General features: G+C 39.2%; 1 protein-coding gene across 1 annotated transcript; it reads right to left on the reverse strand.

The window, feature by feature from the left end:
• Positions 1–201: 201 nt before the first annotated feature.
• Positions 202–4,412, reverse strand: IFNG (interferon gamma; the record flags this gene model as incomplete). The annotated part of the gene is made up of 4 exons (XM_082071009.1): positions 202–1,030; positions 1,705–1,884; positions 2,241–2,309; positions 4,290–4,412. The coding sequence occupies 4 exons, from the start codon at positions 4,410–4,412 to the stop codon at positions 905–907; spliced, it is 498 nt and encodes a 165-aa protein (XP_081927135.1). The 3' UTR covers positions 202–904.
• Between the last annotated feature and the right edge of the window lie 16,928 nt (positions 4,413–21,340).

Genomic DNA, 21,340 nt, shown 5'->3' on the forward strand with positions numbered 1-21,340 from the left:
CCATCTTTTGTGACAACATAGAGCAAGATTAGCATTCTACTTTTCACAGAGATTCTGGTGAACAAATATACAAACACAGTTTATTAATTAATTAATTTAATACTCAAATTTCAAAAAGTTTCCATTGAGAAATGTGAAGTTTTAAATAATATTCTGGTACAAAAAATGTAGTCCTTGAAATACAAATATCAATACTACCACCTCCAAATAAATAACATTACTTCAGACACATTTAAATGATTCAGTACAAAAAAATACAGAACTTCTCAGTATCAGAGAGTTGAAGCTAAGTCAGTGCAATAAACTCAGTCACATTTCCTGGAGCTCCTAAGTAGCCTGGCCTCCTGGTAACTTCAGTGCATAACAATAATTACCAGCAATTAATCACCAATTTCCTAGTTCAGAAAAGTGCTTCAGCATTTGCTTAGCTTTAAGCATGCCTATTTGATTGATTTGGATTTAGATATGCTTAGAAGTAAGCAGATACAGAAATGTTTTCCTGAGTACAGAAACTTCCCCATATTGGTACTTGCATCTCCATGCCAAATAGATGAATGATGAGACTAATCTTAAAACATCCCTCTCTCAAGACAGCACCAGACAGAAAGCTGGGTACTGTATCATGTCGTTTCAAGATTTCCATATGGAAACAGGGTAAACATTTCCTCATTCTGTATTTTCTGGTCAACAAACATTTAACAGACATGATTTTAAAACAAAGTCATGTCTTATATATTAGTAGGAGTATAAATACTTTGACTGGTGTTTCTTTATAAATAATTATTTAAAATACTTACATATTAATAAATAAATGTGTAAAACCTCAATAAAAAGACTGACATTAAAAATGTGCATCAAAACAAAATTCACACAACAACTCAGTACAAAAGGTCATATGACGTTATTAGCATTTGCACCTCCTCTGAAACTGGCTCCTTTTCCTTTTGAGAGAAGCTGGAGTATCCACCAGTTTTTGTAAGACACTGAACAGCTCATGCACAGCTTTGCGTTGAGTTTTCAAGTCATTCATCTGTTATAAGTGAAAAATAAAGAGAATGAAGGTCATGCCAAGAGCTATGATTATTCACTGATCACACCCTTCTGGCTACACGGCTACCAGGGTAAACCAAATGGACTTCTGCCATTTCCAGTTACAAACAAAGAGTCATTTTGTCACAGATTTTTATGTTCAATTTTCTGTGCTACTGTGTAACATGCCACAGACCTGTCACATTCTGTGAAATGGAGCTACTCTGTAGGTATCACAATGATATAGGAGTTACCCACAAGCTGCTAACTCCACCAGGGTTGAGCTGCAGACCTCTGCAGAGGTTGGTGGTTCATGCCATTTGCACCTGCTAGATAAGCCAAGTGTCTCCAAAACCCATTCAGGCAAAATGTAGCCAGGCACAACTTTCCAATTTAATTTTTAAACCATAAAAGGCCATATCAGTGGCAGATCTGGTGGGCAGGCGATGTGACAGCACTGCTAGCACCTTTGTGCCAGACTGATAAGAATTGGGGAGGGCAGCCTCCGCACTGACATCCCACACTGCAGACCCACAGCAAGCCCTGCAGCTGGAAACATTAGGTTTTCCAATATGAACTGAGCCACACGGGGGTTACCAAATGGCTTTACTCACACTCAAATCTCAACTGGAAAATTCAGTGTCATGAGCCTTGGAGGCAGACGAAAAGCCTTACCTGAAGCTTTGCCAGATCCTTGAGGTCTTGCAGCTTCTTTAAGCCATCAGGAAGGCTGTTTTTCAGAGTATAAAGTTCCTCAGATATGTGTCTGACGTGCGTCTTTGACTTGTCAGATTTTTCAAGCATTTCCAAGTACATGGAAACAATCTGGCTCAGGATGATCCTCTTTTCATTTCTCTGTTGAAAAATACAGTCAGAAAAAAAGGTCTGTGAGTGCCCATCAGCAGGAAAGCTAAAAAGCAGCACACAGGGGTTCTCACTGCCGCTTGAAACTTGTTTGATAAAGAAGATGCTGCAACTCATCTCCTGGGCTTGGCTGTACCTCAGGATTGGTTCGTGGTGTGGTATAAAGTACCTTGCTCCTTATGGGGAGCATTTTTACGGGCATTGTTTTGTAATTTCCAAGCTACTGAAGTGGCCTCTGCTGATGTTTGTTCTACCCTGGCTGGTTACACTGGACCTGGGAGATGCTTTGTACAAAAAGTGCCTTTCAAAGCATCCGAGATGCTTTGTCATATCTGGTTCTGACTCACCTCTGTCCAGTCTGTCAGTTTGCCTGTAAAAATAGGTCCACCATCAGCTACGTCTGAATTACTTGAGTTCTGCAACAAAGAACAAACATATTTGTTATACAAACAACACTTATCACAGGGCAAATTTGCATTCTTTATTCAAATGAGGAGTAAAAACCAGAGAGATAAGATTTTGCACCACTAGCCTCTAACTATTACAATGCTTTCACTTCTCTAAACACCAAATCTCACTAGATGACTGCCTAGTACCAGAAATGGCATTAGTCTGTTTTTCAATGTCTTCTCCTGCTGTAACTCATCTTAATAGAGACAAGCACCATATATTTTACCAAATGCTCCTTGCAAGTTTTGAATCTGAATCTGACAGCTGAAAATTAAACTTCATAAGCATAGCAACTGGTTAGAAAACTGTCAGAACTGATCTTGGCATGTTTTCTGGTAAGTCAAATTCCACCAGTACATACTCTATGGCCTCAAATTTATCCATTCTTGGTAAAATTTCATGTGGAACAACAACTAATTAACTTTTTACCATAAAACTACAGTTTGTATAACTGGCGAATAGCCCCGTAGCCCACAGTCATGTGTGGGGATATACAAGGTTAGTGAGCTACTGAGAAGCAAACAGGGATGGAGTTTAACCATCAGATGTTAGCCACACATTGTGGCAGACTCTAGGAAAAAAACAGCAATATAATTCTCCCACCAAGGAAAAGTAAACTGAATCATTTCCTCTTCTGTGTGTCTTTTTTTTTTTTTTTTTTCTTTCTTTTTGTGTACAACAGTCACTATTTCCTTTTTTGTCTACTCAGTAATTTAAATACAGTGAGTGTAAAGGGAAAACTTTCAGGCTGACAGAAACCTTGTAGGCTGATTGGTTGCCCGTGCTGAGCCCATTGCCAAACCTTGTTTTGCTGTTGTTCTGATAGATGGGGAGCACCTGCTGTGGACCAGAGTTTTAATGTCTGGGCAAGCAGTTCACCACGGCTCAGGATCTCTTCAACAGAGTCATATATATTCTAGTGAGAATCTCTCAGATCTATGCTAATGACAAATTTAAGATATAATGCCAATTTTACAGCCAGTTTCCTAACAATCTGCAAACAATGAAGTATCACACTGAGCTTCCTTGTGTGATACTTCAGGCTGATTCTTTGACTACTAAATTTTGACTTTCATATGCACAGAATTCTGACAAAATCAGACTGGAAACAGACTCTTGCAGGTGCTTTCATATATTTAAGGAAAAAAAAATATATATATATAGTGAGATAAAGCTGCTAATTAGAAGTTACTCTATTGTAGATCTGTTATCTCTATGACTAATCCCAGCTGATGTTAACTGTGAACTTTAATGCCTCCTAGATGAAGATAGGCAAATTCACTTTACACTTTTCAAGTTGTCAGAATTCTGTCTGAAAAGAAGTAACACCATTCTGGATAACATTCCCATGCTGGATCACAGTCACAGATATAGAAGCAAAGTGACTGGAGGCTGCGAAAGAATGAGCAGTAGGAACCATCTTTCAACAACACACTACTGCTACTTCTAATAAGAACCAGATGCATTTGCTAAAGCAAAAGTTCTTCTCTGTTTTGCTCATATTGCTAATTAACACTACATCTCCCATTAAAGTTACTAACCTAAAACTAAAAAAAGTGTCAGTAAATTGCATCTGAATAGAATTGAATCAAAATACATTAATTCATCAAAAATTGCATTAAGATTTCTTGTTATAAAACATTCCATGTAATCAAAGGCTGAATGAAGCTAGAAGAAGCTCTTCTGAAAGGAAGAGTGCTCCTGAAATAAATGCAAACTACTGCATTAAATATGACTATTGAAAAATTGAATCATGTTAGTGAAAGAGGTTAGCAAAACAAATAAATTGTCCATATTAGTGTTTTAAAAAAAAAGATATAACAAAAAATATTGTTCCATGGTTACCCTCTATTGGTACACATTGAGTATGTCAAGCAGTGCTTAGGCTTGGACTATACCTAAAACACAAGCAGGAGAAGAGAAATGCAGTAGAAGATCATACTTACAAAGTCAGATTTTAGTTGGTCTATATCATTTTCAAGGTGAGCAAGAATTAAGCTGTTTCCAAAGCGTCCAAAACAAATCATGACGACAGACAGAACAAACAAGCTGTAGGTCTGGCAAGTCATTTTCTTGGTGATGGCTCAGTTAAAATGCTCAGATAAGTTCTGGGAGTTGTCAGTTCTAAGAGCAGTGAGCTTCAACTTCTAATAGTCAAGTCTTCTATTAGAAGAAAGTAGACGAATGAACTTCATCTGCTTGTCAGTGGTATTTATACCTGGTCTTGAAATTTTTCATTTCGTCATCATAGGCTGTGTATATTTAGTCAAGATAGTGTCAGATAAGAACCCTTCATTTTCAGCTAATCAAGGGAATCCCTCGAAAGCATCTTTCTTAAAGCATGGTCCTGGAAAAATTTTCAGTGGTTCGTCAATGGGTAACATTTACGTGGCAGATTCTGAAGTTTCTTTTACACGTGGTTGGGGAAAGGGGGAAATTATGATACTGATTGAGGAGTATGCATTGTGGCTCAAGTGTATTCTTACACTCTATCTGAAAAAAAAAAATCATATCGTGTGGTTAAAGGGTCAGTATAACAACCAACTCATTTCTGGTATTCTTTTAAAGTAACCACTGAGATTGCTACGGCATTCTTCAGAGTCACTTAGAGATTTAAACATTCTCCCTACTGCTGTCCTTTTCTGAAACACTATTTGCATTCTTTCCATGGTCTAAAGTGTATTTCTGCCACTATCTCATTCTTTCCCTCCAGATTCAAAACAGACTTATGGAAAATGAGGTTCCAGCATGGATGCAATGATGCACCATATTAAATTCCTCTATGGTTGTCTAATATCTTCAAGAGCAGAGTATTTAGTACTCAAGACATTCATTTCTCCTTGGCAATAATTGAAGTTCCCCACCAGCCCATTCATTTGAACTTATGTGTGTAGAATATGAAAACAGAAATACACGAATGAAAAAAAGCCCAGTTGAAGAAGATGGACACTTCTCCAAATGCATACAGACCTCTGAAACAACAGTATTGAGGATAGCTGGGGAAAAGGGTTTTTTTTTATAGGAACTGAACTCTGCTTTGGTGGATACCATGGCAAAAGACCTTACTGTGAAGAGTCTTATGAAAAAAATCAGAATAATTTTAGGCTGTAGTATATGAAGGTAGGGTAGGCAGGTGCCTACAAGGGAAGGAAATAAGGAGCCCAGAAGGAAAAAGAAAAGAGAGAGAATCAGGAAAAGGGCACTTGTGGGCTCAGTTCACACAGGCTGCAATGGAGGATGTCCATAGCTCATCAGAAACCGATGAGAATGAAACTGGTCACCAAACGGTATTATATTAGCTCTTCAGCACAGCACCAGATGGCTCCTTGGGTGTTCCTTGCAAGAAATTGTCTCCTTCCCCAGCAGCACCTTATATCTCAGCAAATGACCACTTAAACCACCACCAGATATTTTCATATGCAGCTTGAATGAGGACCTCCATCTGTGGAACAGATCTAGCCTAGTACTACCATTGCAAACAGGGAATTGCCATTTTGCAGACGCAAGAACCAAATTTCACCAGAAATCCCAGGCCCAAAAGGTGCATGCTAAAACTCCCTGGGAAGAGTAGCATAGACAGATGGCAAACATCTCACAATGAGTGTGGTACTGCATAGAAATTAGGGCAGTAATCTGCTTGGGGTAGTAGCACTATGCAATGCCCATCTTCATTTTTGTTTAGGAAAATAAAACTGATTGAGCAATAACCTGGTTGCTGAAAGTGTTGACATGGAGGTGAGGTGATAATGCTATTCAAGGATGTTTCAAAGCACTGTACAAAAATGCAAAGTTATCATGCTTACCCATGGCAAAGGCATTGGACTGGATGGTCTTCAAAGATCTCTTCCAACCCAAATCATTCTGATTCTATGATCCTATGATTCTATGATAGAAATTAGGATAATAGAATCATAGACTCATTTATGTTGGAAAAGACCCTTAAGATCATTGAGTCCAACCTAATACTACAAAGTCCACTGCTAAAACTTAGTGCCACATGTACACAGCTTTTAAATACCTCCAGTGACGGTGAAAAAATGGTGGTTTCACCAAGATTCCAAGTAGACTCACAATTCAAAGCCGACTCACAAATGTCAGTACACTAAACAAGCCTTTAGGTAATGTTGAAACATCTGCATTGCTTTGCAAGACAAGCATAGTCAAATGACATGTTGTGGCACAGCCAAATGTAGTTTTATACATACAGGAAAACCAAGCATATTTTACAAGGTGGGAGACACATGCTGAGGCACATCAACTCACCACAATCTTATGGAGCAATTCTTTGGCAAACTGTTTGAAGGGAGAGGTCAGGTGACAGAAGGAAAATGATTCTTGTTAGATATGGCGTTCTTAATGCTGTCAAAAACATACAACTGGAATTGGGATTCGGACATGAAGCCCAATTTTTGCCATTGTATGTTCTAATTTGAGCAGTGTTCTTCTGTTGAATTACTAGTGAGTGTGCAAAAAAGGCCTGCAAGTAAGGAGTTCAGGAGAGATCCTTTACTAGCTCAGTTGTCTTAACCTGTTGAGGACAAATCACAACAAAGCTGAACACAACTAATTGCTGTAATTATCCAGCCAGGGAGAAGATGTAATTCCAGGAGCTGAAAGATTATGTCAGTAGCACTGTCCTCCTCTGCAGAGAACTGTTCATCCAGAGTGACTGTGCTGGGTTAGGCTGCGTCTCATCCACTGCAGGCTATGCCTTTCAGGTGACCTTCCTTTGGTCTACCATTACTACTAAACTTTTAATAATAACAGGAGGATGAAATATCAGAAAGAAAGAATTTTTACAGCCCACCTTTTATAGATAAACTGGTTAAAGTTTTGGAGGTTTATATGGCTAATTTTACCACTAGATCTCCTCACCTTTCAGAGGAGGCCACTGTCAAGCAACCATTTTTGCAGATAAGAGAACATAAGCACAGAGCAATGGGATCGTTCAGCATCTAGGAAAGGCAAACCTAGGAATATAAACAGGGTCCCCCAGTCCCATTTTAGTCCTTTGTCTACTCAGAGGCATTGCAAGTATTGTAGGGTAAAACAAGGCAAGAAATTAAGCAAATAGCAAAGAAGAAAGCCATGATGTTTGGCTCTGTGATGCTGTCTTCTGAGTGCAGATCTGACTTCCAGGTACTTTCTCCTGCCCATGGAGGCTAGATTCAGGCCTTCTACTCATCTCCGCATTTGAATTCTCAAACAAAGGGTTGAATGTTCTGAGGTAGATCATCAGTTGGACAGAAATGTATTCTAATACTGAAACATAGAATCCCTTTTCCAAATCCTTTACATTTGAATGAATGGTACCATGTTAACCTTGACATGCTTGTCTGATAATGTTCTCTTATATTGGCACAGACTATCACCTCTCTCCAAATCATTTTGAAACTGGGCAACAGCCTACAGCAGGTGGTCAAAATGTGAGAATCCTTGAGTCCCAGGTGTCCTGTGCATCTCCCAGTCCTGTTCTACTTCACATTCTGTCCCAAAGTGATGAAACAGATCACCATTGTCCAGTCTATGTCTTGTTGCCCAAGAACAGTGAACTGTCAGGTTGTGAGGAAGCCTAAGGTTCAGTTGGCTCCTCTGCACTGACTTTCCTGAGCATCAACATGGTTACAAACATAAGGGATATCCAGCAAATATCTGCTCTTTACTAGACAGAGACAAGGGCCTAAGAGCATCCAATTTTTTATTTGTGTTCCTTAGTAGATATCCATTGAATACATGCTGGGGGGACTAAACACTCAGCATTAACACCAGCTCTTTGCCTGAGCACTATTTCTAATCTAACTGAAAGAGGTGGCAGAACAATGTTGAAAAGTCTTGTGGTGCACAGAATTGGAGTCGTCCTTCTGTGTGGTTCCATAGTCACAGCTGGACTGTCATCTGTTCCAAACACAGTAGGAAATGAAACCAAGGCATTTTTTCATTTTGCTGCCTGGAAGTGATCTGACTCTTCATGTAAAGCAGAGGTTTCACACCCATCTGTTCATACAACACCTTACATCAGTTACCCAATGATGCCCTTGCAGAGTCATGTCACATTTCACTCTGACCAGTGACTAAAGATTTTTCCCTTTCATTTTTTGTTTTATGTGTACTCCTCAGTGTGCTGGGTGAGTGCTTAGTGAGGAACTGCCCTTACCAGCCCGGCAGACCTCTGTCAGACTTTCGTTTCTCTAAAACTGAGTGGCTTCCTCTGTCACCACTGCCCCAGGAAAGCAGCTCAGGGTTGGAGAATCCTCTCTGAGTTGTCATTCTGACCTTAAATCACACTTCACCTCTTAGCCTCCCTTTCATGCAAAGCAGCAGAAATAATTTCTTCAATTCCTCCTTTGCAGTGCTGGGGGGCAGGGGTGAAGGGATTTAAGTGGATAAAGTTTGCATAGGCATTGTACCAGTGCTATGTAATTACTAAATATTGTTATTCATGTAACGATTATCTGCAAAGTAGATGTCTTGATAATCAGGCTTCATGACTTTGCAACTGACCCTTAGGAGCACACTGTAAGACTAACATATTTCCTTACAAATAAACAAACAACAACAACAACAAATGTTTTAAAAATCCCTAACCAACCAAACAAACAGAAAACACTCTCCTACAGGTATTGGTATCTTTCATAAATGCTGGATGTAGCTGTCTATTTCTTGTGACCACAAGATCTCTATGATTGAGAGGATTTTTCCAATGATCATTAGGGATAATGTCGGCACAAAACAGCTACTTTGTTTTATAAGAATTTTTTGGGGGGGTGGGGGACGTTCTGAAGTTATCAAAATGAACTCTTTTGACATTTTTCTAAACAAAATACTCTATCCTGCCCATTCCAAGCACTTTTTGCAAAAGCTGTTGTTTGAGAGAACTAGAAAACCAGTTTGTAACTTCTGAAATATGACACAACCAAGATCCTTTGGCCTTCATTACATACTTCTGTCTGTTCGCATGCAATCAGCAATGAGAAAATGTATATTATAGATTCCTCTTTCCACTCTCAAATTTCCTCACACACATTAGTTGCTGAGTCTTCCAAAGAAAGGGAAGAAAGACAAAAATAACACCTGGTAGTGTTAGACATCTAGAGAAACAGATGTCCAGACAGATAATGAGCTGATGGGTACAGCACTGAGTGATTAAGTTCAAAATCTTTAAAATCATGGTAAGCTTGACTGACACAAGACATCTGTTGCATATTTCCATTCAGAATTTCTATTTGGTAACCCCATGCGGGGTGGCAAAAAAAAATGTATAGACTGGGAAAACCTTTCCCCATAAAACACTAATGATTACTTTCTGAATTAATAAGAGAAAATAACTGCCCCATCATGGTCTGAGCACTCATCCATCCTGTAAGATTTTGCCTTGCCCAGGAAGAAAAGAATAGCTGTGAGCAGATGTTCTGGGCTAGCCTTTCTCACACGCTATCAAGGACTTTTTGGTATGGTTATCAGCTCTATTTTGTCTAGACAGGCCAGTAAAAGAATAATGTGAATATTCATGACTCACATTAAAATAATTTTCTGGAGCGTTTGGAGATGGTAGCAAATCTCTTTTCTCAGAACATCTGTCCCCATTAGCAGCAGTTCATGTCCCTGTTCATAAAAATGAGGAGAATGCTCTCTCCCTTCTCTTTCCTTGAAAGACTGTTGAACTGATGTGTAAGGAATTCTGAGGCTTGATAGAGGGACCTGTAACATACATTTTCTCATAGCTGATTGTTCATGAACAGCAATATGTGGTGGAGACCAAAGGGTCCTCCTTGTTTCTTGTGCTGTCTTTCAGGTTGGTATGAACTGGTTTTCCAGCTCTCCAAAAACCACAGTCTGTGTGTACGAATGATTAAGAAACTCTGAGTTACCGGTGGGAGATGACCATGAGAAGGGAAGATATAATCCTAAAATGCTATTTTTCTTGTAAGGAAGTATGGAAAGAAATGATAGCATTGTAGAAGACAGTAATGGAAAAACATGGTGTGCATTTTCACTCTATGCATCTACAGTTTGGATTCTTTTCACATATCCAACTCTGGATCAAAGTCTATTACCCATAAAATAGGAGAAGATTCCAAATTTTATTCAATTTTAGTTTAAGTCCAAATCAATGGAAAAGCAGCACAAGTGTTGGCACAGCAGGAGCCCAAAGTATGGCTGGCGTTGTATAAAATAACTCCTGTGCTACAACCACAGAGTATCTATGGGTTTTTCCACATAAAACCTTTCATTTTCACCAGTTCTTCTTCATTCTTGCAAGAAGAATAAAACACTTACTCTTGAAAATTTTCTTTTTTCAGCACCATAATATCGTTTGGAGGAACTGACAGTTCTGAGCATTGTATCATGAATCTTACAATACTATTTTCCTTTTTGAAGCCCCAGCTTCTTGTCTTACGTGATTTCCTGAGTCTCAAGGTTTATTTTAGTGTTTTGGGGTTGGGATTTTTTTTTTCTAATCACTTTTTAATCATCAAGGTTGAAGGGAAAAGATTGAAAACAAGAACTTCTAAAAGCATAATGCAAAGAGAAAAAAATCACAATGTAAACGTAATTGTTTCAAGGTTCTTCCTAGAGACTTTTGAAATACTTCCACCCAAGCTTTATAGGCACTAACGGCACCAAAAAAAAAAAAAAAACAAAACACCAACCAACCAAAAAACAAACAAACAAACAAACAAACAAAACTATTTATTTTTAATGTTAACCAGGCAATGTTATCAGTCCAAGGGTATCAGTACAACACACTGACTTCAGGTAAGGCACTTCATGCGTTGGTGGGTGTCAAGTCTTCTACAAAATAAAGATCTATTTTATTAACATTGTTCTCAGATCTATTTTATTAACATTGTTCTCCCAAAAGTGATCTTCCAAGGTTTTCTAATTCTTCCCTAATAACCCTTCTCCTCATAAGGCCGACATACTAGTATTTCATAACCATTTCTACAAAAATTTCCATTAGTTTTAAGGTAACATTTTTATTTACTTTAAGAGAAATAATTCATTAAGAAAACAATTCCATTGTAATTTGACCTGACCATGTTCTGTGGTTCTGACTTTCTGCTGTCTCCTGTGAACATATATGCATATGTCTACCTTTGCTGTACGTTGATAGAAAAAAACATGGCATGTTTTGCTCACAGTGTCTTTCCCCAGTTCCCAGCAAATGAGATAGCATATTTTCCTCTATACATTAATTAACTCTCCATACAGAGAGACCTCTGGTATTTTCACAGTCTGCTATTCAGTTTCATTTTCATAGGATCAGATCCCATTCAAAGAAGCCAAAAAACATCTGAACCTTTGCATCCAGGCATCTGCGATACTACCTCACAGTGCCTTTTCAAAAGGCCTGTGTTATTTCCAAAGAGATAAGATCAAAGGATGCTAGTCTTGGATCAGCTGTCTGTTTCAGTATGTTCTAGGTGAACCTACACAGGGGTCTCTGTTGACCTTGTCACAGGCCAGCCTGCAACCTCCTGAAACAGCAGGGACTCTGCTGAAAATTTGTTGCAGATTACTAACATTGGAAATCATCGCTCTCCAATCAACATAATATTTTCCGTACATTCTCAATACTATATCCAAATGGTACTTTTCAAACTTCAAACCTGTCAGTGAGCCAGCCCCACTCATCTTCATTCCTTCCTATTTACCGAATTTCCTCTGTATATTAGGTTTTATGATTCATTCCATTTCCTTAGGTTGATATTCTGTGCCATGGGCTTTTATTTCTGTTGGAGCTTTTTGGTCTAGCTTTTAGCAAGGAATTTAAGCGTCATTCAAGTTTTAATTGTACGATTGCGTTTCTTTTCACAGTCTGAGTACCTTTGTCATACAGATACATTTATTGTTGGAAATTAATACTCATATTTAAATTTGGAAGAAAACACTGGTGAAAGCAATCCTGTAATGCTTTAATTTCTTACTGAATTTTCCGAGTTGAAATGTGAGCGTATTGGGGAAAAATCTGATTGTTTTCCTTACACAATTTATAATAGTAAAATATCACGTATGTACATCCAAACACAAGTGCGTAGGTGTGGGCATATTTTGAAGGTTAACTCAATTATCTATTTCAAGCATCAGTAAGAAAATATCCATGAAATATTTCAAACCAGCCTACAGAATGGTGGGGTTTTTTTGTTATAACCGTTTAGAAACATCCAGAGGAGGTTTCCTAGCAGAAATCTGGTGTGTGATGCAAGCCTTTCTTCTAAAACAATCCGGGAGACGGTTTGGCGGGGATTCCCCTTGCCTGTCATTCTCTTTAGTGCCATTCATAACTGTGTGACTAAGCAATCTGGTCATCTTTACTCACAGAAAAAAAAGCAAATCAGCATGGAGGTTTGGTCCTACCTGTTTTTGTCCTGCCTCCAGAATGTTTTATGAGCACACCACAAAACCAGGCGCACAAGCAGTCCATCCACAGATGACATTTTACTTAGAACTGGACTTCTTGAAAGCAATTTGCTTGCAAAGACTTTCCAGTTAGATTCAGGATTTAAAGTGAAAGGAGAAATATGCAAGATAAGTAGTTAAGTAGCTAAGTAAAGAAGAAATGCTTCACACCCTAAGTACATTTCCTCTTCACCTTCACAGGAAATAAGGCTGCCTATAGAAGAGCTACTGTGGCTTGAGTGTAGATGCACTTTATTTTAAAGTCACATAACTTCTTCTTTCAAAGGACTGGACCAGCACTATGAAGTGCTCTAAATGGACACCATCTAGTCAGCTTTGGGTGATGCAAAGATTTAATTAGCTAGTAATAAATACTTAAAAGACCAAGGAATGAGAGAACTAAGTTTCTGTTGCTTTTCTGAAGAGGCTAACCAGTCTCTGTCCCCAAACTAAAATAAAGCAAGTTTCTAAAAAGATAATAAAAAAAGAAATCTTGGAGAAGAACAAAATACAATCTCAAGTAGTGTACTTTAAAGCAACTAAAATGAAAGTACCAGGGTAGATTGTGTTGCTAATCTTTTTTCCTAAGGAAACGAAACTTACGCAGTTTCTCTAGTTTGTCAGTTGCTTCCTCCTCAGTAACTTTTCAACAAAATCAGCAAATTGATCCAAATTTGAGAAAGTCAAAAGTCTCACAACTAATTTTGGCCCTGCTGCTTTCATTAAAATTGACAGTTAAGAAACTGCAAGATTTTTCCACTAATCATCAACCATGTTTGATATTTAAAAGTGTCTATATGAGTTAATTATCATAAGGAGGGCATTAGCTTTCCTAATACAGCTATTTGATTGTTGTGAAAGTGTATTAATTCCATCAGTCACCCAAGAGTTAGTTAATATCTAGGAAAGTCTGTATGTCCATTGTGAAAATCTTCCAAAACCTATGAGAAAGTGTTATGAAAGGACCCTTACTTTAAAAAGAGCCACTTAAACAAAACTTACTGTTTTTATTAATGAGTACAAGGCTCTAGACTCTTTATCCTTTTTCAGTACCTCTGGTTTGTCACATCAGCCTATTCTGTGTGTACCTGTGCAGAAAAATTGAAAGACAAACTGTAGTATGTGCTACCATAGCTAGGGTTGTTTCATTTTAATCAAGCAAGTGTGGATGGATAGCAGCAGCAGAGGAGTTATGATAGACCAGGCTTTAGCTGTGATGTACTATCTCTGCCTTCATGTACACAGGCAAAGTACAGCTGTTCTTTCGAAGCTTTGCAAAAGCAGATACACAGGTTGAATTTCAGCTGGGAAGGGCTCAGAGTTCAGGCACACCAACTCTGTTTTCTATCATTTCCTCTTTCCATAAGAGATTTTTCTTTTGGAAAATCAGCAATTCTGGTTTAATAGTTGCTAAAAAAGAACCCAAAGAGATTTTAGATTAGCTAATATTTTTTTTCCCCTCCCATATAAGGTGAACTGGGAAATCTTCTACATTAGTGTGTCATTTGTTCTACATATGGGAATTTAAAATTAGTCTCCTGATCATCTCCACTCACTGTACTTTGGGTTGCATTTGGGAGCACTCTTGAAGCCTGCAGAAATTGGATTCATTTCAGATATAGTAGAATTGGGAAATGTTTTCAGAAACTCACTTGATGTTCTCCAATTGTTAACAGGAGTTTGGGCCATGGGACCAAACCAGAGGTCATTCAAAATAAATACACCGAAAATGCAGTGTAGAAGTTGGGTCCTCAATGTCAGTTATTTTAACTTATAGATCTGCTCCTATAGCATTTCTCCTTTTACTAATGAAGACATAAGGTGTCTTGCAACTATTTCTGATATCTTATTTGAAATGTTTAAGCACCGTAATTGGTCTAAGCAAGGGGAAGCAGGAAATTAAAATGTTGCTTGTACTAGAACCTAAGTGAGAATAATCAGGCACAAGTAGACAGATAGGTGTACAGAAATAAATGTTTGTGGAAGAAGCGATTAAAAGTAGTCATGAATCTTCTCATATCTGGGCATACATGGCAACCTATTAAAAACTCTATAATTTCTGGCTTTACATCTAGAATTACACTCAAAAGAGGTTGTGGTGGGATGCATCAGTTCCTCTTCTACTTCCAAGGAAGTCTTTGAAGGAACTGTATGTCAAGGAGTCAGCAATAGTGAAGTGTTGATTAGCTGGAGATGGGGTGAATTCACATATTTTTTCTAGTCACCTCAAATCATAAAGTTAAACTTTCTTGATATTCACAGGCTTAGGAATTCTGTAGGTCTTTGAGTAATTCCAGAAATCCCACAGAAATAATCAAAAAGAAATAGTGAAGTAGCAGACATGCCTAGAGCACAGACAAAAGAAATTAGGAAAAGCAGAAGTTAAAGCAGGGGTGAAGAAGAAATTTTGTTTGTCACAGTAGGAACCAATAGTCAAAATGTCTGAAGAAATATCTTGGAGAAAACAAAATGGAATGGGTAAAATATCACAGTAAAACACATTCCGCTGGAGTCACATAAGGTGTCCACTATCCAAACCCCTGCTTGGATAAAGATAAAATACAGTAAGAAGCAGTAAGACCGAGAAGGTAAGTACTATTGGGAAATGTATCTTTACAGTAGATGTTAATTTTCTGAATGAGACTGGATGTTAAATGAATCGTAACTTTTCAGTTAAACAATTATACTATCATTTCAAAAAGAAACATTTTGAGAAGTTGGAGGAACTAATCACTGAATCTGAAGGTAAAGGTATACATGAAGCAAGACTGGAGTTCCTGCAAGTCAAACGTGTAAAATTCTTCGGTATTTGCCTCAAAAGTAAAGAAGAAAAATATGAGAAACAGGACTATAGGTCTGCTGAAGAGAACATAGAAGTGTCAGTGGACAGCTGAACATAAATGGAATGCACCTTTGCAGCACTAAAGGCAAACGGTGTCCTGGGCTGCATCAGCAAAACTACAGCCAGCAGGTCCTTGGATGTTCTCTCTGCCACTCAGCTCAGCATTTGTTAGGTCACACCCAGTGTAGCGCACCCAGCTTTGGTCCCCCCAGCTCGAGAGACACTGTAAAATGGAAGAAGGTTCATCTGATGGCCTCCATCTGATTAGAGTGATGGAGACCTCTGCTAATGAAGAAAAACTGAAGGAATTTTGCTTGTCCAGGCACAAGGCCAGAAGTTTCAGGAGTGTCTAACCACAGTCTTCCACTGCCCAAAGGTAGCTACAGAAAAGATGAAGGTACTCTTTTCACACACATGCAATGTGAAAGGACAAGGTGCAATAGGCTCATGTATGCTTAAGGGGGATCTTCAGCATGAGAAAAATTAAACATCAGAGTAGGGTGCCCAAAGAAGTAATGGAACCTATCTTCAAATATTCAACACTGTATTTGACAGACGCCTATGTAACTTAACCCAAGACCCCACTTACAGCAGAAGGTTGGACCAGGTATCTATCTCCAGGTCTCCCTTTTAACCTGGGCTTTTCTGTGATACTACTCTGATGAGAGCAGCCAACTCAATGACCTCCTGAAGAATAACAGGAACATAGCAGGACCACGAGGGACAGAAAGAAGGACTGATCAAGCGGTGATAATTGTAACTTGGATGTCAAAAAGGGGTGTGAAAGAATTTCCCAAATTCACACCAAATCCATACACATAAAAAATGGAAGTAAAAAAACAGCAAATCATGTCATCATCATTTAAACAAGAGGAGCAAAAGAAAAGAACTGAGGTTACTACAGATTAAGACTGAACTGGATGATTGTATACATTGTAGCCCAAAAATTAAACAGACAATCCATCTCAATTTTTAGTATGGATGTGGACATTAAGAAGCATTGATGAATGTATTAGGTGAGCAAGATCATCTTGAGAGTTGCTGACGCAGAACACAGAAGCAAAGTCAAGATGACTGATAGAGACAGGAAGGAAAACAATCTCTACTAAAGCAAAAGCAGAAACAAGAACGTAAAGTCAAAGGTTCTCCAATCAAGGAAATAAACCAAAAAATGGGCACATAAAAAATGCAGTAGCAGTAGGAAGACATTTCAAACAACCTATCAAATGAGTGGAAGCACTTTCAGATTGGAGAAGAGCAAATACAATAGCTGTCATTAAGAAAGGGAGAAATAACAAGCAAGGCAGAAAAAGACATGTTATCTGACAAGAGTGGTGTGCAAGGCTTTAGAACAAATCATGAAAAAATCAACCATCAAAGACAAGGAGGGGAAAGAATAAAATGAAGCCTTGGTTCAAACAAAGGCAAATTGAAGCAAGAACATCTTGATTTACTTGAGGATGGAATTAATAAAATAGGGAGAAATGTGACTGTGCAAGTGCCAATACAGGTGTATGTCTTCTAGTTAGAAGAAGCTGGGAGGGCACCCTTTGGAGAAGAAGAATGACCTCATGGTGCCACTGCTCATCACAGGAGCCATGAAGGCAATGCTGCAACAGAAATGGATGCTGTGAAGGTTAACTGGGCAAGGTATTTCCAGAAAACGGAGGAATGGAATAAGGCAGCGTACAGTTGTGGGTTGACCCTGTGCTATATAGATGAGTTCAGACTAGAATGCTCCAGACAAGAAGTAGAAAGCTCCTGTTTTATGAAAGAAGTCTAGAAGAGTTTGGCTTGTTTCGCTTCAGAAAAAGAAAGGCTTTGAGAAGACAGAATTGTTATCTGAACTACATTGGAGTGGTGAAACAGCAAATTCAGTAAGTCATGTAAGCTAACAGAATAAACTGATGCTAGACAAAATGGCTTTAAACTGGCCATGAGTAAATTTAGACCAGAAGATGGAAGACTTCTGGCAAACAACGAGTGACATTCCGGAACAGCCTTCCCAAAATATCAGGGAAGGGTTCATAAGTACAAAAGTTCTTCATTCCAACCCTGAGTTCAGTATCTGGCAGATGCAGCTTTTAAAAAAATGTGCTGTTTCCATTTATGGATTTAAAAGTAATCTTTTATACCAATTGGTCTGGTGAGTAGCTGTCTTATTGCTAGTTCCAAGCAAACTGGGTGTCCTGATTTTAGTACTGAAGAGTAAAACCTTGCCGAGCCTTCTTCCTTCTGACTGGAGAAACCTTGTGTTTCTTATGAATTTACTTCTTTAGATGAACTGTAATCTGGTTGACTTTTTTATCTTCCCTTTCATGGATGGGATCAAACTGATATCTTTAATGTCTTGTTTTTACCAGAGGGCACATTTTCTTATGACTCTCCTTTAAATCCCTTGCAATATTCCAATGTTTCAAATAAAAGACAAGTTGGAGCAGACTCAGAAAATCAATAGCAAAACCACATGCAGAAGTTAGATCTTTCTGCTTCCTTTCAGCAGTCCTCATTCATGGATGAGTTGAGCCCCTATATTCACTCTTTTTGCCATAGCGAAATGTGGGCAGTTTATAACAAGTCTTCAACATTTTTATCATCACTGAAACTTTCATCCTAGAGTTTAGGTCTGGGAAATACTTTTCACTAGATTGTAGCCACCTAGCACATCAGTGTGGCCTCTTCCCTTCCATCTGTAAAACCTCCCCCAAAGATTCACTTGTATTTTCTTTATACAGAGGAACAATTGCCAGGATCTTGCTTTCCATGATCTGAAATTGGATGGTGCTGAATGTGTCTATGAGCTGAGTGCAGTTCATATCAGTGAGAGATATTCGCCTCAGTCATCTTTTGGTGTCAGCAGGCCTTTTTGAGAATACAGGGCATGCAAGCCTAGGTTGCTAGTCACGGAGAGGCTGATTCTCTCACTCGAACTGCAGCCCTGCACTCCATGCTACACGCCCTCTTTGGAGCCATTTGCAACCTTGCAATTTTCTCCAAACTTCGAACGTCACCGGCTTTGCTTAAGTGGAATGGGAAATTTTTCTAAAAACCCCTCAACATTTCGTAGACAGAAATCCACTCCCATTCCCACGCTGATGTCAAAGTTGCCCCAAAACGCCTGAAATAGCCTGAAACTGAGAACTGTTGCGGCCGCCCCATTGCCGTCCATGTTGCACCTCCCCTCTGCGCAAAGGAGGAAAGAGAGAGCAGAGGAGCCTCCCAGGAGCGGGGGTGATGCCTGGTACCCACTCGAGAAACTCCAAATTGACGGCTGGCGTTGGCTGCCTTTCTCCAGCCACTGTCACCGCAGTTGTCTGCCAGCTTGGGATTCACATTTGCAAACGCTCACAGGATGGTGGCATACGTGAAACACTCTTTCCCCTGCTGCGGGTAGAAAAACAGACTGCGTTTTCCACTGAAAGCCTGTGGTTTCTCATTCACAAAGAAAAAAAAATTTCCTCACATTTAGGAGACTCAATTGTAAATAGTTTTATCAAGTGACTAATTTACCATGCCTGTGGTTTATCTCTGCAAGCTTTCTTCATCACTTGGAAAGTGCTACTGGTTATTCCCTAGTCATTATACAGGAACAGAGAAAACATTTATACTGACATGACAAAATTTGTCTAGGAGACGTCAGTGGGTTCTTCACTTGTGGTTAGGGACAATGAGGCTGGCACAAACCACTTCTTCTTTCACATGGGGAGGGAGAAAACAGGAAATAATTGATGATGCTTTATTAATGATGGACACGGGCTACCGATCTTCATCTTAGATGATAAAACTACCATTGTGTATTTTGCTGTTAACTACTATTCATTGAATCTTTTGGAGAAACAAGAAAACAAAAACTCTCTCTGTACCTTTACTTCTTCAAGGAAGTTATTTCCTTCTCATGAGCTCAGTCAAAAGCATGGCTGCACCGTGAGTACCAAAATGACTTAAACAAACAGCTTGACACAGGTAAAGTGGAAGGAAAACGTCAATCAGTTAACGTTAACAAGTGGTGCATGTTAATAACCCAAAACTCTGTTATTATGTCATATGTGTAAACGTCTTTTTGAGGCCTTAAAGAGAAGAAAAATCTGATAATTGATTAAAAGGCTGTTTGAAAAGCAAAACAAAACCTGCCCATAGCTCAATATCTTAGTATCTATAGTATCTATATACACCTAAGTATCGATATACAACCTCATTCATAATCTCTGACTGAATTTAATTGTTTTTCCAGCAACTCCAGCTGTTGGAAGCTCTACTCCCTGCTGTCTTCAAATACATTTTTTTAATGTGCAAAACACAGCAACACACTGAGGCTACAGCTGAGAGCCAAACACCCATCATCATACTTCTACACTCTCATGCCAGCTTCCTCTGGTTCCCTCCCCCTTTATGCACCCTCTTTCACTAAAACATTTAAATTAAGGTTTTCTTATGTTTTTATCTCTGACTATTCAAAAATCAGGTAATGGTAATCAGATAGCTGCTGTTACTTAAGTATTTTAGCATGATGTTCTTCCACTGCTTTGCCATGTTACTGAGGCAGAAAGATGCTTTTGCCCATCAGGGGTGAAACATCTATAAAAAGGGTATCATGATCTGGGCCGAGCAAGGGAGGCACACTGGGGCCAGCCAGAATCAATGGCTGAGGAGCAGGGAGATCTGCATGAACCTTTTATGGGCCACACAAGAAAAATCTACCTGGTGGTACCCATGCCACAAGGAGAGGAACGAAACCAAGAGCAAGAGTGGCCTGGTTTCCACCCCCAGAGCCTTGGACCAAAAGCCTCAGCATCACTTGCAAGGGGCCTTCAATCTTCGTCCAAAATAACTTACCAAAAGAGAAATATCTGTGAGTTTTCATCCACCTTAATTCTATTTCAAAATTCATTTGACTCTTTCCCCTTGCAGGACTTAATGCTTGCCTGCAGTTTGTCATTCCCCTTGCACATTTTGTGGCTAGATAGTTGCTTGTAGTTTTCCTTTCTATTATGGAAACAAGGCCCCTTGTCCTACAACTGCCCTTTCCATGGAGGGATTGACACAGCTGACAGTCACCTCGGGACTGTATTTGATTTAGTTAAATCTGGACACTGAGATGGGTCTGCCAGGGCAAATGAGGGGGCTACCAGGTGATATGACAGCATCTCTGCACAGTCCCACTGCTCACGCTCTGGCTGCATCCAGCTCTGTAACACTTCACCCTACCCAGAAATGATGCAATGGCCCTTCAAAGTCGGCCTTCTGTGGCTCCTATCAGAAATTTTCAAGATCCAACTGCATAAAGCCCTGGGCAGCCTGGTCTGACCTCCTGGTGGACCCTACTTTGAGAAGGAGGTCAGACCAGAGGACTCCAGAGATCCCTGCAAGCCTCATTTACCCCGTGGCTTTATGATTATGGTTGACTTTTAGAGCTGCAACCACATCCACAGGACTGAAAAAACATGATCCATAATGTTTTGCAATTTAGTATTCAAACACACTCCTGACATACGTCACCAGCATCTTTATTCCATGATAATCTCCAGCTTCACTCAAAGGTATCATACTTCTATTACCTCCGTTTTCCCTCTGACCTACTGCTTGCCTTTATAATTCCTAATCTCTCTTCCACTAGAGCAAATAGAATAGGAGCATGAAGCTAAATATTGATTTTTAAATGAAAACTGAATTAAGGTAATATTGTTCTCTGCATGTGTTCCTGGAAAGTGAGTGTCCCACAGCTCAGCAGCTCCTTTTGGTTTTCAGGAGCAGATA

This window comes from Streptopelia decaocto, assembly GCF_964273445.1.
Source record: "Streptopelia decaocto genome assembly, chromosome: 1".
Classification (NCBI taxonomy): domain Eukaryota; kingdom Metazoa; phylum Chordata; class Aves; order Columbiformes; family Columbidae; genus Streptopelia; species Streptopelia decaocto.